Raw genomic sequence first — 15756 nt, 5'->3', positions numbered from 1 at the left:
ATACATGCAATCAATGGTGTGCTTTATTCCAAAGACGGACAAACAGGCTATTAAAAAGGTGATCATAATGTACAATTGAACCTGTATTAAGCTTAATTTTTGCATTTTAAATGAAAAAGACTGTTGTTTCTCATTGTTAAGTGTACTTTTCTTCCCAAAGCTTCTGGCCGTAATGTTGTCCTTTTCTTCCCAAAGCTTCTGGCCGTAATGTTGTTGTTATGGTCTTCAGTCCAGAGACTGGTTTGATGCTCCTATCCATGCTAGTCTAGTGCATGATGAGTAAAGTTAGAGTTTTGGGGCAGGGACTGGGGTTGGGGTGGATGTGGGGCATAGAGCTAGCAAATATTGAGATCATAAGGATTATGGGAACAAAGAATGTGCTATAGAAAATCTAATTTTGAATGACTGGATCAGACTGGAACTGATGTACCCCTGAACAGGAATCCAGTGTCTTATAGCTGCACCCCCTTGTTACAACCTTATAATGCCTCTGTGGAAATGAAAAGGTGACTTTTAGATAGATACAATGTATGACAGATGTTTGCCTCCACAGTAATGGAAATTTGTTCTACAGGTAAGAAGTGCCATCATGTTTATAAACAGGAATGCATCCATCATTCTTTCATGCAGCTTCTTGAATTAATTTTTATGGATAAAGAAAATTCTTAGCATAAATTATCTATATGTAAATGTGCACCTTTGTACTCTCTTCTGAATATTCTAAAAATGTTACTTTGTGACAAATTGATCAGATGTAATTGATTCTGATTTACACACACACATGCACACACTTAACATTTCTATACCTGTTATCTTTTATGCAGATATTTCTGCAAAATTCAGAGGTGAAGCCAATGTGAGGTGGACTGAACGAGTGAGAAGAAATCGTGAAACCAAGAGTGTTACATTTTCAGCATATGAAAAGTACTTTGAAACAAAATATTACTTTGTTGGAGGTCCTTGTAAGTATACTCCATTTATTTATTCCTATTTATTTTGTGTTACTTTTGGTCAAATTTCTTGATACCTGATAGTTTAATTTCTGTAGAGCTCTCTCATTTCAGAGACTCTCAGGTCACAAATAACATATCATTAGTTGCTATGACATGAAAGATGATTATTATTAAAAGGGAAATTTGTTGCTATCCTCCTAGCAGATGAAACTGTAACATAAAATTTTGCATGGTACATGTCAAATAAGCTAATTAAATGGAATCTCCAGGTTTTTAATTTTGAATTCTGAGGTGCTGTTGTAAGGAAACATACATTTCTGTAACACATATTTCCATTGTATGTTTCTCCCATCTGTACATCACATGATCAGCAACGTGAGAATGTTTTATTATCCAGAATTTTATTCCACTCAGTTTAACAAACTTGCTATTCATTATATCATATTTTTAAGATGTTTTGTTAAAAATTTGTATCCCTTTGTTATCAGTCTGTATTTCAGAAAAAATGTGTCTGTTTTATCTTGCAAAAAAATTGTTATTTGTACTAGCTTTCTATTAGAACTAATTAGATGTGACAAGTATCATAAATATATTTCACTTCTATGATTCAGGGTAGATGTTAATAAGAACACTATTCACAGCACAAGAGGAGTATCAGGTTTGTGAACTGTTATAACAGGTCATGACATAATCCTACATGATGGGGGAAGACATTCTTTAATTCTTCAATAATTTAAACACTTCATCCAGAATGCATTAATAGTTTTGTCCAAGGAATATTTAATTTGGATGCAAGAATACCGGTGTGAAAATTGCATTCCACTGTGCAAATTGCCAATACTCATATAATTTATTTAGAGACTGTGTAAGTTACTAACCTCTTTCACATGTCTCTGTCTTATTGAATTTCTCTTATTGGACCATGCACAATAATACACAGTACCAATATGTTCCAAAAAGATGCAAATGAAATTGCAATTTTCTAGCAGTCATAACTCAGATTCTATTAATCACAGAGATAAGGAGTTAAATGTTTTGGATAGCCCTTGGTTTGGCAACCTTTTGTATACCTATCACAAGCACAGGCATACTGTAGCTATCCCACAGTATGTCATTAAAATTTAAACATTAAACACTTCCCCCAGCCCAGGGAACTTGAGCAAATTGGTTGGTTCTTTTGCATTAGGTGCAGTCTAGGCTGGGCCTTAGATGGCTTAGGGAAGCACTGTTTGTTCTTGGACAGTTCCTGAGAAACCCCAAAAAACCTTTTTTGTGTACCAAAAGTATCAGTTGTGGGGATGGTCACTTCTATAATTTCTATCCATGCCAAATCATCTAAATTTTAGCCAAATGTTCTGAAGTTGGAGTTCTCAGGGAGCTTAGAATTTTTTTTTCAATTTTAATATCCTTTACCACGGTCTACAGGTTTGGGGTTACTGTACTTAAGCAGAAAAATGTGAGAAAATGGCTCAGATCTAAGCTGTACACTCTTTAGACATTTATCTAGGAACACCATTTTCCCATTTTTGAAAATCTTTATCTGTTACCAAGATGCACCCAAAAAACCATGATTTTAGGATACTTCAAGTACCAATTGTGGGGATGGCCACTTCTATAATTTCTATTCATTCCAGATTGTCAAAATTTTTACATATGTTCTTAAGATGATGTTCTCGAGTAATCACTTGATATCATTATCCATTACTGAAATGGAGAGGTTCAAAGTTACCATACTTCATACATGGAAAGGGTTCTGGCATGATTGCAGGGGTTCTGAGGTCACCAAAATATGTTTTTCGTCACCATTTATTCACTAATGAAACTTGATGGCATGATGTCTGTGTATAATGGACTCTTCACATCTGTACATGTTGCCTACCCCTGAAAATTATTTGTTGTAAGTACCTTACAGAAAATTATTTTATGATATGAAATTCTTAGTATGTGTAAATCAAACACTTCGTTTTCTGGTGTACTGTAAGTGTAGCTTAAAAATGTTGTGCATTTTTATGTAAAGTAGTGGTAAACAAACTTGCTTTGGTTGGGAGACAATTTTGTGTTAAGTTTATGTTATGTGGATTTATTTGCTGTTTGCATGTCAAAGTATGTAAATGTGACAAAGAATGTAAATAAACTGTCAAAACATTATTGACCTACAGATTTCATTTTATGTAAGTTGCACACCCTGCTGTAACAGGGAAAAGGGGGGAACCAGCAGAAAAATGGTCCTCTTTAAAAAAATCCTTACAGAAAAGTGAACAACCAGCTGGTTAAATCCTCAGAGACCATGGAAATTTAAAAGAGAGTTGAGTGGAGGCTACACATAGGTTTCTCGAGGGTCTGAACCCCCCTCCCCCATAGTGGTGAACTTAAAAAGGAAAAATTCACCTGCTTTCCCACATCCCCGATTCCCATATGTTAAAAGTTTCCCTGTCTAAGGGCAAAATTCTGAGCAAACCATCCCCAAGGATGCGTATAGAGGAGACAGTGGTGGTTGAAGAGAAAGACAGCAGACTGTGAGTGAGAAAGAAAGGGACAGTAGCAATGGGAGAGAAAAATAATCACACAAAGGCAATAGCTGGGAGACAGAGATACAGTGAAAGTGGTTAAGAAGGAGACAGTAGTAAGGAAGAGCAAAAGAAAGGGATGAAGACTGTGATAGATGGAGAGAAAGATAGGAGAAAGTGCCAGTGGGAGAAAAGACAGTGGGAGAGAGATGTATGTATAGAATTTCCTGTGTTAAAAGAGCTTGAATATATTGGCATGGCAAAATTTTTGATGATGAAGGCAGAATGAGGATTGAGGCAGCTAGTTCCACATTTTTTGTCAGAATCTTTCAAAGAGGAGCTTATTTGCCTTTTTTATGCTCTGACAGTAGCATTTTTCAGCTGTTAATCTTCTTGCAATTTTTTATGATGGTGTACTGCTATTGAATGATATGCACAACATTTTAGTGTTTTGTGTCCATTACTGTTTATTTTTATTAACACACACTGTAGTTTGATCATCAGTTTTATGACTTTTATATCTATTCAGACTTGGAGAAAGTTCAACCATTTTACAAGTGGCACCGATTAATAAATTAACTTTACGTGTTTTGAGACTCACTGCATGCTTTACCAAACTGACACATTGCAACTACAAACTTAAACTACTGAGTAGTTACTGACTGACATAGTGACTGTACTGACTGAATACAAACTGCAGACGACGGTGACTTTGTCTGAAATCCCTGTTTGTAGATGCATGTATTATAGAAATTACAAATTGATCAAATACTAAGCTATTCCATTTCAGATATTGACATAAAAGACAGGAAAATTAAAAGGGAGATAGATATGATAGGCAGAGCAATAAGTTTATTTAACTAAGAGGTGTATAATTAGCAAATTCTAAATTATCAGTAGTATTTTATGGGAGAGCAATTTTAATGTGCACAGGGATTCCTGAAGTTCACAAAAAGGTTTCAAGAAAGTGAAATTTTCTAGTTGGAATAATTAACAAAGTAAAACATTTTTCTAATAATAGTATACATTTTTGGACACAGAAAAATTGTACCTACAAAATTATGGCCCTGAATTTGGAAAATATTATTGTTTTAATATTGGAAAATTCAGGAACATAAAATTTTTAGTATGAATATAAAGTTTTTGGTAGAAGTAAAAATTTGTTGAAAACTGAGGAATGAGGAATTTCAAATCAGCTAGTTCAAATTTAAAATGAACAGTTTGTAGCAGTATTTAATCTCGCATGGCTACATGATGTGTGGTTGTGTAAGCCATACATTCTCAGTCATGCACCACCTTGTACCTTGAACTAGAAGGTCTTCTACTATGTAATATGTGATATTTGTAAATGAACTCTGTTTCTTTAATGTCTTTAACAAGTTTCCCTGTGTTGAAAATGGAAATCTGTGTCAGTTGCCAATAGCTTCTGTTTCAGTATTGTTTTTAACTCCTAAATATTTTTTGATGGTACTTCTTCTTCATTTGATTTCACTTGCTGGTTGTTGTTCTGTAGTAGAGTAATGATGTAACACTAAGACTATTAAAAACAGCATTGACAAGATTTTCTCAATTGCAGTACTTTTAAATTGGGATGGAATATTTGTTCCTAGGCATATGAGCGTGTTATACCTTGGAATGATTTTTCACTTTTGGAAAAATGTTACTTCTCCTGAGTAATTTTTATAATTTCAGAAAAAGACTGCAGCACACATAATGTGAATACTATCTTTTCAAAATGGAATAAGAAAATGCAGGGTGTACATAAAGTCTGGGAACATTTTCAATTATTTATTGCACAAGAACTAAATATTGTACAGATGTCATACATATTGCATTTTGAAGAGAAACTCTGAAAGTTCTTTTACAAACATTCAATATGTGACCCATGAGTGACCTGGCAGATGTCAATATGGTAACTGAATTCTTGCCATACCCGTCCCAGCATGGCATTGTCGACTGTGGCTGTCACTTCCCATATTCTCTCCCAGAGCTCTGCTACATCACGTGGTATAGGCAGTACATACACCGGATCTTTAATGTGTCCTCACAGAAAAAAGTTGCACAGAGTGAGATCTGGTGACCCAACACACAGAAAGCTCGCTTTGCACCTGAACTTGCCATATTTGCGACTAGTGCTGACCATCGACAAATCACCAAACTACACTGTGGTGGTATACACGAAAAAAAAACTTTCAGGGTTTCTCTTCAAAATGACATATGTATGATATATGTACAATGTTTTGTTCTTGTGCAATAAATAATTGAAAGTGTTCCCGGACTTTATGTACACCCTGTATATGAAACTTCTATTATGAGACTGGCTAGAGGCAAATTCTTAATGTGTGCCAAGGTACAATGTTCTACCCTACTTATCATCATTCAGATACAATCATTCCTAATTTCATTGTATATTTATGAGAATTTTTGGATGCTTGTGAGTGTGTGTACATTACACAATTTTATCAGTATTCTCGTCATGAAACACAGCTTATTCACCCTAAATTACAGAGCATATATATGTGAGTAAACAAATATTTTTGAACATTTTCGGAAGTCACAAGTGTTGTACATGACATATTTCATAGTAAATTGGCATGTGTGAGTTACATTTACTGCAAATATTTTACAACTAACATACTGTGTTACATTTAGTTTTGTTTTTTAACAGGCATAAATATTGTCTGCAGTTTTGGTAAATTAAAGCTGTTGTTGAGTTGGTTAGTAACCATAACTTCAAAAATGTTTCAGGGAACAAGGAAATTTTATTCCAAATATTTCTCTTTCCATAATAGGCATCTCATTTTAGCTGTTAGTCATGTTAGTTGTAGACACAACTGTAGCACATCAGTACTGTAAACTAAAAGGAATCAACAGGCGTATCTTAAAGTTATTGTGTATTGTTCTATATAATATTACACTAGCCACAGTGCAGCTCCTCTGTGTATACTGTTCTTGATCATGGGATGAGTTAATTGACATTTGTAAGCAAACTGTCAAGTGTTTGGAAGCTTCTGCAAATGGGCGTGTTGGGAGGGCTCCTGAGAGTCATGTATGAAAGGCACCAAATGTACCATAAATACTATCCTCTCCTGTGGATACTGTCTTCACTACAGGAAGTACAGACACTGTTGCTGCTCATCCATTTGTCTGTGAGTGATGTGTCAATGAGTTAATGATAAATCGAGTGGTGTGTCAATGATAAATCTAAGTTCCGTGTATGGGGGAAATTGAGATCAGGGAGAATCTTCAATTCTAACCAACATGTTCAAGGTGTTATTTTCCACTGACCTTGTTACTGAACTGGTGAGACTCACTTAACCTGTTGGGAAACATGCTGTATCATGTGTCATGGAAAGGCAGGAGCAAAAAGGTAAGGGCCTTTTGATTTTTGATCGTTCAAACTTGTCATGAATAAAGGTACTCCTTAAGGAAATGACAGCAAGGGTCAGGCAGGAATTCTAAGTGCACTCAGTGTACAACTGGAGCCTCATTCAACATGCTGAAGAGGCTGTACCAGCTACTATTGAGGTAACAGGGTGCAACCAACTACAGATAGTGGTGTGTGCTAGAACAAACAATGACTGTCATCTGGGATTTGAGATCATTCTTGGATCATTCCAGGAATAGGCAGAGAAGGTTGAGAAGATCAGCCTTGCCCACAGAGTCTCAACAAATGTTACAATCTTCAGTGTTGTCCACAGAACTGATTGTGGCTTCCGTATTCTGAACTGAGACTTTGAAGGTTCTGTACCAAGTCAGACTGTGACTTCCTAGACTTGCACCATAGTGTTGAGAACTATGGTGTCCCCCTTGATGGGTCAGGTGTGCACTGCACATAAGAGGCTGCTACCCAGCCCAGTGACCCCATTTTCACCTCAAACAGGAGCACACAATACACATGAACAATCAGAGTACTCAATATGTACAATTACTCGGAGTACTCAATAAACTTGGAAAATCAGATTACTTGATACACAAAAATACTTCAGAAATCATATAAATTTTGGTTATCTTTGTTATGCCTAAATAAATTACAGAAAATTATTTAATTTAAGTAGAAATATACTAAAATGTAAAATAAAAACATATTTCAACATGTGGAAACTTGAGTTCACTTCAGTTTTAAAAGAAACTTTTGAAATAATTTAAATTTATTATTGACACCATTTTAAAAATATTAGATTATAATTTGATTAATTTCTCAAGTATAAATGTCATATAATAATATTGACTGATAAATTTTATTTTTCAGTCTAAACAACCAATATGTAATTCTAATAACTTTGAGTTATAATCTAACATATACCCAATAAACTGGGAATCCCATAAAAAGTGATAATAACAACTCCTTCTGTAAATTATCTGATTATTTATATTGATGGATTGAAAATTCCTGTTAGCTATATGGTAAAATGGCAATTAGTTGTGTTCATTTGAAAGTTGTTTAAGCTATTAGTGCTATGTAAAGAGACATTTATCATTGCAGATATTAGTAACTGTTTCCTTTGAAAAGTACTAACACAATCAATCAGATATTAAACTACCAATAGAAGTTAATATGGTAGCCCAACAGATACCCTTACAAGTGTTTATTATGTGAGTAACTGGCTAGAAAACTTATACTGCAGTCATGCATAAATCCTGTTTGTGTCAAGTTTGTAATGGTGGGGAAGTATCAGGAATAATTTCTGAGCCGAGATTGTTGGGAGCAAACATGATACAGTCCAAACCACCAATCTATACTAAGTCCAATTAACAGCAGGGTCATGATGATTAACAATAATGACATGTGACAGTATAGCTTCATATATCGCAAACAGATGAGTCTATTCTGCACAATCAGTTATATACCCAGAAGCCAGCTGTTCATCCTACCTATTTCTACAGTCAAATCTATAAGTGCACCACAGGGTCATAAATGATTTGGCTGTGGTCTGGGCTAGTGTCACATGGTGGAAGAGAACTAGGATACCCGCCAGAGGGTCTGGTTTGAGATGGGGCATTTCTGCATGGACCCAGTAGTGACATTTCACCTGCATTGGGACCCATCTGCAGCTTCTAGCACCCTCTGCCACTGGTTGGTTGATTTGGGGGATGGGACCAAACAGTGAGGTCATTTGTCCCCTCATATTGGGAATGATGGGGAAGGAAGTCAGCTGTGCCCTTTTACAGGAACCATCCCAGCATTTGCCTGATGTGATATTGGGAAATCATGGAAAACCTAAATTAGAATGGGCAGATGGGGGTTTGAAATGTTGTCCTTCCAAATGCAAGTCCAGTGTGCTAACTACTGCGCCACCTCACTCACTCATGCCATTGTAGTGGCAGCAAGTGATGGTTTCATGAGTCACAGTAATACATTGATATTGGCTGAGGGAGGATGTCATGAGAAAAAAGCATGAGATGGGTTTTGCAAGACCAATGTTTTTCGAATCCATGCTGTTTAGAGTGAAGTAGTTTGTTCTGTTCAAAATACTTCATCACATGTGAGCTCAAAATACCTTTAAGATTCTACAGTGCATGAACTTATTGAGGAATCAAGGTTTCCATATGATCTTAATGTTGCTGATAAATGTCTGCATAGATAATAGTAATCTAAACAGGGAAATAGTCAACCAGTCCTCATTTTATGGTGATTGTTTGTGAAGATCAATAGGGTAAGTGGATATCTTGAATCATGAATCCATATTGCAGGACTCTCCAGATGATCAACTAGAAATTATTTACATGAAATGGATTACAGCTGAACATTACCTTCTGTACAGTTCTTGTTTAGGTTACTGACCATTGATGATGTGCTTATTTTGCCTACAACTGTAGCCACTTTGGTTTACAAAATTATGTGGAATACTGGCTGTTTCAGCTCAGGAGCTCACACTTCCACCAGGAGAGCATGTGTATAATTTTTCTGTCAAACTCCCAGAAAATTTGCCATCGTCATTTGAAGGCACATATGGTCATATTCGTTACACAATCAAAGCAAAAATGAACCGGCCATGGGCATTTGATGAAAAAGTCAAAGCTTTCTACACTGTGATATCACACCTAGATCTGAATAAGGATCCTTTGGTCAAGGTATGTTATTATGAAGTACTGCATTAATATGAGGACATGATATTTTAATGAATTTTCTAACATTCTGTTATACTGTATATAAGAATGCTCCATTTTAGAATATTCCACTATGTTTATTGATGATGATGACTGTAACTATAGTAATAATAATAATAATAATAACAAAGTACACAAGGTATAGACCAGTTTTATTTGATTATAATTGTTTCTCACCTACACAGCAACATGTCTTGTTTACAGACTATTTGTTGATGGGATGCTAAACCCTCATCCTCCTTTTTTGCATATTATTTAAGTTTTGTGTGTATTTGACACACACTGCACCAGCTATTTATGAAATCTTTGGGCACAACTTAAAGTAATCATTTTGCAACCTTTTTTAACTGTCAAGTGTTATTCATGTTTTGCTTAACTTCAAAAAAGAAGTAAGAATGCACCAGTATTTAAAAGTATTCAAATATGGTAACACAACTGCCACCATATCATCATTTTTCATCAACTTGTCATTTTAATTTTAGTGTGAGTGTAAAACTGAATGGTATAGGTACCAAGAGTTGTGATATAAAAAGATGCAAAACTTAAGTTACCCAAACTTGTCAGTGCACTCAGAGTCTTAAAGAATTATGTGCAGAGTTAACACCATTATTGACTATAATCTACAAGAAATCCTTTAAGCAGGAAAATAGCCCCGGTAATGAATAGTGGGTCACACATATAGGGTTGCCAGATATCAGTGAGGGAAAATAGGAACACATATATTGACACTGACATTTTTTTAAAATAATCAGTTTTACTGCACATTTTCTTCATAATACACTCAACACAATGAAGAGGAGTACTTCTCAACTGAGCATGCAATCCTCAACTTTTTTCATTAGACAGTCCACTTTTCATATTGTCCTCAGTTTTGATGTCTACTCTGCTCTTGATTTTTGATCTGTTTCTTACTTCATCATTAAAAGATATAATGGCATCCATCACACTAATCTGAAAAGGTGATGTGCCAATGAAAACAGTTTTTGGCAAGTGTTCCCAAATGCAAGTGCTGAAGCTTTGATTTGAATTCTGCATTTTGCCAAGTAAACGTTTTTCCCAGAGCTTAGACTTTGAAAGATCTCTGTGTATTAGCTGTCATTCTGCCTCAACAGTTTCTGGCATGGGGTCTGCATGTGAATGTTTTGTCTGTTTGCTTTACATCTATAATACTTGCACCATGAGATATTTCATTTTGGGATGACGTCATAATGTGGATGTTCATCAGTGGATATTCTGTGAAATAGAGTTAACCAGGTTGCTTTTTTCATTTCACTGACATTTTCACTGTTCCTCCTGATGATTAGAGCATAATATTCTTTGAAATCTTCTATTTCTAATTTGGTGAGTCTGCCTTGTCCACCAATTGCTTTTCCATCAGATAATTTTTCCTATTATGTTCTTGCAGAGTTTACTAAGTCTTGCCCCCATTCTCTTCTGCACTTATTTTATACATTCCATTCTTTTTAAATTTAGAGTTTCACCATATAGTTGAGCAGCCACAACACTATTGAAGCTTTTAGAGTCACCATCACCAAGGTAGTGAGTATATTGCAGGTCTAGCAATTGACCTACTAAAATGGAGACTGCCGCCTTCTTTCCATACTGATGCTGAAACCTTCACAAATTTTGTCACATTTGTGTCCATTTACTTTATTGGCACAACTTCAGCAAGTGTTCTGTCAGACATTCAAAATTCAGCATCTTTCCTGTATCTACAGAGGTAGCTGTGACAACTCCATTCTGTAATGTATGGCCTCTGTTTTGCCAGGCACCATCAAATGCGGCAACAATATCAATAGATTAACAAATGTCTACAGTTTCCTTCACTGCCTACTGCACAGGTTCTTCACTGATTTCAGTTAAGGGATTGTGAAAAATTTTATAATACCTATCAAATTTGACAGGTGGTGGTGGGAAGTCCATCATTGTAGGGAATGTCTGCTGCTTTTCTTCCCTTTCCAATATACCTCATGGCATAAGTAAGGAAAATATTCCCTTTACTATAGCTTATGCATGTTATAGATGTCATTGTACATTTCATTACTTTACATACTTCAGTTTTGCCTGATAGGCCTCTTCTCTTCCTTATGCCCATACTAAACATAAGAGATTTTTACTATTAAAGTATTTACTTTTAGCAACAGGCAAAAGCAATTCTGAAGTCTTCCACTTGCTAATTGAAATGTGATCATTTTTTCACTATTTACAGCATCAACACCTTGTTCATTTTAAGTACAATTTTTCATCTTGACTTTTAAAGTGCTATCTGGTAAACTTTTAAAGCTAGCCTCACTTCAGTTCCTTCATTTTTTATGATTTTCAACAACATGCTTGTGTTGATTAGTGTAAGATCTATGACTGCAATTAAACTTCTTCGTTTTTGGAATTTTACTAGTAAAATGGTTGAAATACACAGGTGCAACAACAAGTTCAGAACATGAACGCATGTAAAAAACATAAGTAAACTTGAGTTATCTATTTTACTGACAGAAAGATCAATTGAAATAAATCCCTGCTCATAGTGCAGTCAATATGTTCACCAGGGATACTACACAAATGAGTTGCTATGGAAACAGCAGCACCAAAATTAAATAATGAGACATTGTGTTCAAGGTTTTGTTTTTGGCAGTAGTGTGACCATTAGGCTTCAAAAATGGTTCAAATGGCTCTGAGCACTATGGGACTTAACATCTTAGGTCATCAGTCCCCTAGAACTTAGAACTACTTAAACCTAACTAACCTAAGGACATCACACACATCCATGCCCGAGGCAGGATTCGAACCTGTGGCCGTAGCAGCCCCGTGGTGCCGGACTGCAGCGCTAGAGCCGCACGGCCACCGCGGCCGGCGACCATTCGGCATTCAGAAGCTGCACCTCGTTAAAAAGGCATTTTAACACAAAAATGATGAGGTACTGTATATAAAGTACTTATTTTTATGATCAGGAAGAACCACAGAATTTTATTAAATTAATTAATCATTTTTCAGATCCTCATTATGTCCATATCTCCTTAATATAGAATCGTTTATGCAGTTTTATTTTTAACATGCATGCAAAATTTTGTACAATTCCAAAAAATTACTAAATACGTCCCTATAATCTCATATAAATGATTTTCTTTGCATCTCCTGTAACCTATTAGCATCAGACACTGTCTCCTCAGTTAATTTCATGAAATCATCTTCTCTCATCTTTTTTTATTAGCTCTTATACTACAAGCCTTTTTGTTTGCACAAGATAAATTATTAATTTTGCCCACTGCATATACTTTATTGTCTGTGTTACTTTAGCTCCTTGACCCATAATGTACAAAGACTTTTCTTTCCACTTCACAACCACATTTGCTTCTTGTAAATAGTCAATACACAAAATGATATGTTCACTAAGATCAGGTATTAGAAGATATCCATTACTGAACACTAACTCACTAACATCAAATGTTAAACTTGCTTCTTGATTTTCTTGCTGTCTACCTGTAGGCCCCCGACCTCCACTCCAACTACTGGCATCTCAGTGTAATTTAACTGCCTTCTCAAGTTCTTTTCTGAGTACTTCTGACATCCCAGAGATTTAACTCCCTTAGTCCATTAAGCTTCACTGGCCTTGCCACAGTGTTAACACATTCAGATCACTGAAGTTAAGCACTGTCAGATGTGATTAACACTTGGATGGGTGACCATCGAGGTCTGCTGAGCGCTGTTGACAAGTGGGCTCCTCTCAGTCCTTGTGAGGCCAATTCAGGAGCTACTTGACTTAGAAGTAGGTGCTCCATTCATGAAGACTAACAGTGGTCTGGAGAACAGTGTTCTGATCATGTGCCACTTATCTGCATTCAGTGATGCCTTTGGCTGAGAATGATATTGTGCTCAGTTAGTACTCTTGGGTCTTCAGAGGCCTGTTCAGACAGAGTTTATTTTAATTTAGAGTCCATTAAGTACCTTCCTTCCAATGCTCCAACTTTTATATTGATAAAAGAGCTTCCCATTAACTTAGAGGGTGTGGCTCCTCTGACAGGTCTCTCTCAACGTCATCAAATTCAGTATCTTCACTCCAACTAACATCAGTTACTCTTTCAATTAATTTAATGCTCAGTTTGGAATTGTGGGCTTTCATCTTGTCACAATCATTTTCAACAGAGTTTTACATTTCAAGTAACTTAATTGTCACTTAAGAATTGTAATCTTTTGCCTCATCACTTCCATTTACAAACAATCTCTACATTTGTTGAATTTCATCAGCACTACTTAACCTTTCTTTATTGCAGACACTGATAATTTTTCCACTGCTCTTAACACTTATTACTACCAGTTTTTACTAAAAGGAATTGTGTCGAGAAAATTTTCTGAAACTAATCAAAATTTTGTAAGGAAACTTATAACTTTTTAACATCTAGTTTGACATGTTGTGAGTTTTATTCAGAATTTACATCATCTTCAGTCCAGTTACCATTAGAAACATGACCATAATTTGGCATCTGCAACACAAGTCTAAACCCACATTTTCTTCATAACAGCCCCTAGGCATCACTAGGCTCACTATATCTGAGACTTCACTCTCTTGCTATCATAACAATATTTCTTTAATTAAATTGACACAATAACCCATTTCTTCTCATCACTTTTTTTTTTATTTCACAACTTATCCGCATATTTATTTAATTTATCCTTCTGTTTCTGTACTTCTGTTCCCCCAGTGCCTTCATTCCTATTTCCTCCTGATTCATCCCACCCAAGTCCTGACTGATCAATGCTAGTAAATACCATTCCTCCAAATGAAAATAACTACTGATTGATCTTTTAAAACACTGGATTTCTAAGTGTTTCTTGAAAATTCCCCTCCAAACTTCATTGTCAATGGTAGTTTTATTTATTCGAAATACTGTCATCATTTTCATCAAAATTCTAAATTAAACACTCATCTTGTCAGTGGCCCCAGCATAAAAATCATCATAAGTTCTCAAATTGTGGACTGTGTGCATTTTTGAGCATTTTCAGAAGCTGTCATTGTCCTTGCATTCACGATCAATTTGAAGCAAATTGGTGTTTGTGATTTATCTGCTGTTGCAGATTTTCTAAGTGACATATTGCGTCACATTTAGTTTTCCCTGAAAGAGTAGTAGCCCTCTATATTATCTGCGTTAATGTAAAGTAACTCTGTTTCCAAGTTTGCAAATGACTATAATAAACATCACAGTGTTTTAGGAAGTAGTTTTTATGACAGGTTTTTGTGTTGCATTAATAGCAATAGACTCTTTGAGAATGCCCACATCAAAACTGGTATCAGTTACCATGACACTGTATGGCAAGAATGATTCCCAAAATACAAATCACAACTAAACGAATCAGAAAGATGTATGTTCAGTAAACTAGATAAAAAATCAGTTACGTCATATCTCAATGAGGAAACAGAAACTTTCAGCACTCTGGCTCAAGTTTAAAAGAATAATTGACCATGCATTGTACCCAGTAGAACGGTTGATACTGGAAGAGAACCTCCATGGTATACAGTTGCTATAAATAAACTTCTATAGAAACAGGGATTACTGCATAATAGGTGTAAAACAAAGTGTAGGGCTATAGATAGAGAGATGCTGAATGAAACACATTTGGCTGTCTAGAGAGCCATGACTGAGGCCTTCAATAATTATTGTAGCAGAGTAATATCAACTGGTCTTTCTCAGAACTCAAAGAAGTTCTTGTCATATGTGAAGGTTGTTAATGGCACCAAAGTTGGTGTCCAGTCCCTAGTGACTGAGACAGGAACAGAAATTGAAGGTAGCAAAGTAAAAACTGAAATACTTTGTTTTCAAATGTTCCTTTACAAAGGAAACCTCAGGGGAATTACCCAATTTAAGCCTCAGATCACTGAAAAGAATCAAGAATTTTATTCACCATAGATCATTTTACAATGATATTGGCTTCATCATACAGGATGTACTAGTACATAAACAAGTGTCAGTACATTATGGAATACGTTTCAAGCATGGCAGTGTACCAGATTACACCAGGATAGCTTCTAAAAGTTAATGCAGTAAGCTATACTATAATCTGATATAATATAGTATTGTATTGTTTATTGTATACACTATGTAATTACACACAATTAACCGCAGCACACAATAATATCTTTAACTGCAGACAACTTTTAAATGCTAATATCCTCCTCAGGCATCTCAAAGAATTCT

At 35.6% G+C, this 15756-nt stretch overlaps 1 protein-coding gene across 1 annotated transcript in view; it reads left to right on the top strand.

Moving 5' to 3' along the window:
- LOC126157479 (arrestin domain-containing protein 3-like) overlaps positions 1–15756 on the top strand; it is an 84822-nt gene that overhangs the window by 28728 nt on the left and 40338 nt on the right. The window contains exons 2-3 of the mRNA XM_049916377.1: positions 825–962; positions 9324–9535. Of these exons, the coding sequence (XP_049772334.1) occupies positions 825–962; positions 9324–9535 (350 nt within the window). The remainder of the gene's footprint in view (positions 1–824; positions 963–9323; positions 9536–15756) is intronic.

The sequence above is a fragment of the Schistocerca cancellata genome, chromosome 2 (assembly GCF_023864275.1).
Source record: "Schistocerca cancellata isolate TAMUIC-IGC-003103 chromosome 2, iqSchCanc2.1, whole genome shotgun sequence".
NCBI classification, from domain to species: domain Eukaryota; kingdom Metazoa; phylum Arthropoda; class Insecta; order Orthoptera; family Acrididae; genus Schistocerca; species Schistocerca cancellata.
Note: the sequence above shows the minus strand (reverse complement) of the source record. Positions and strands in the feature narration are given on the sequence as shown.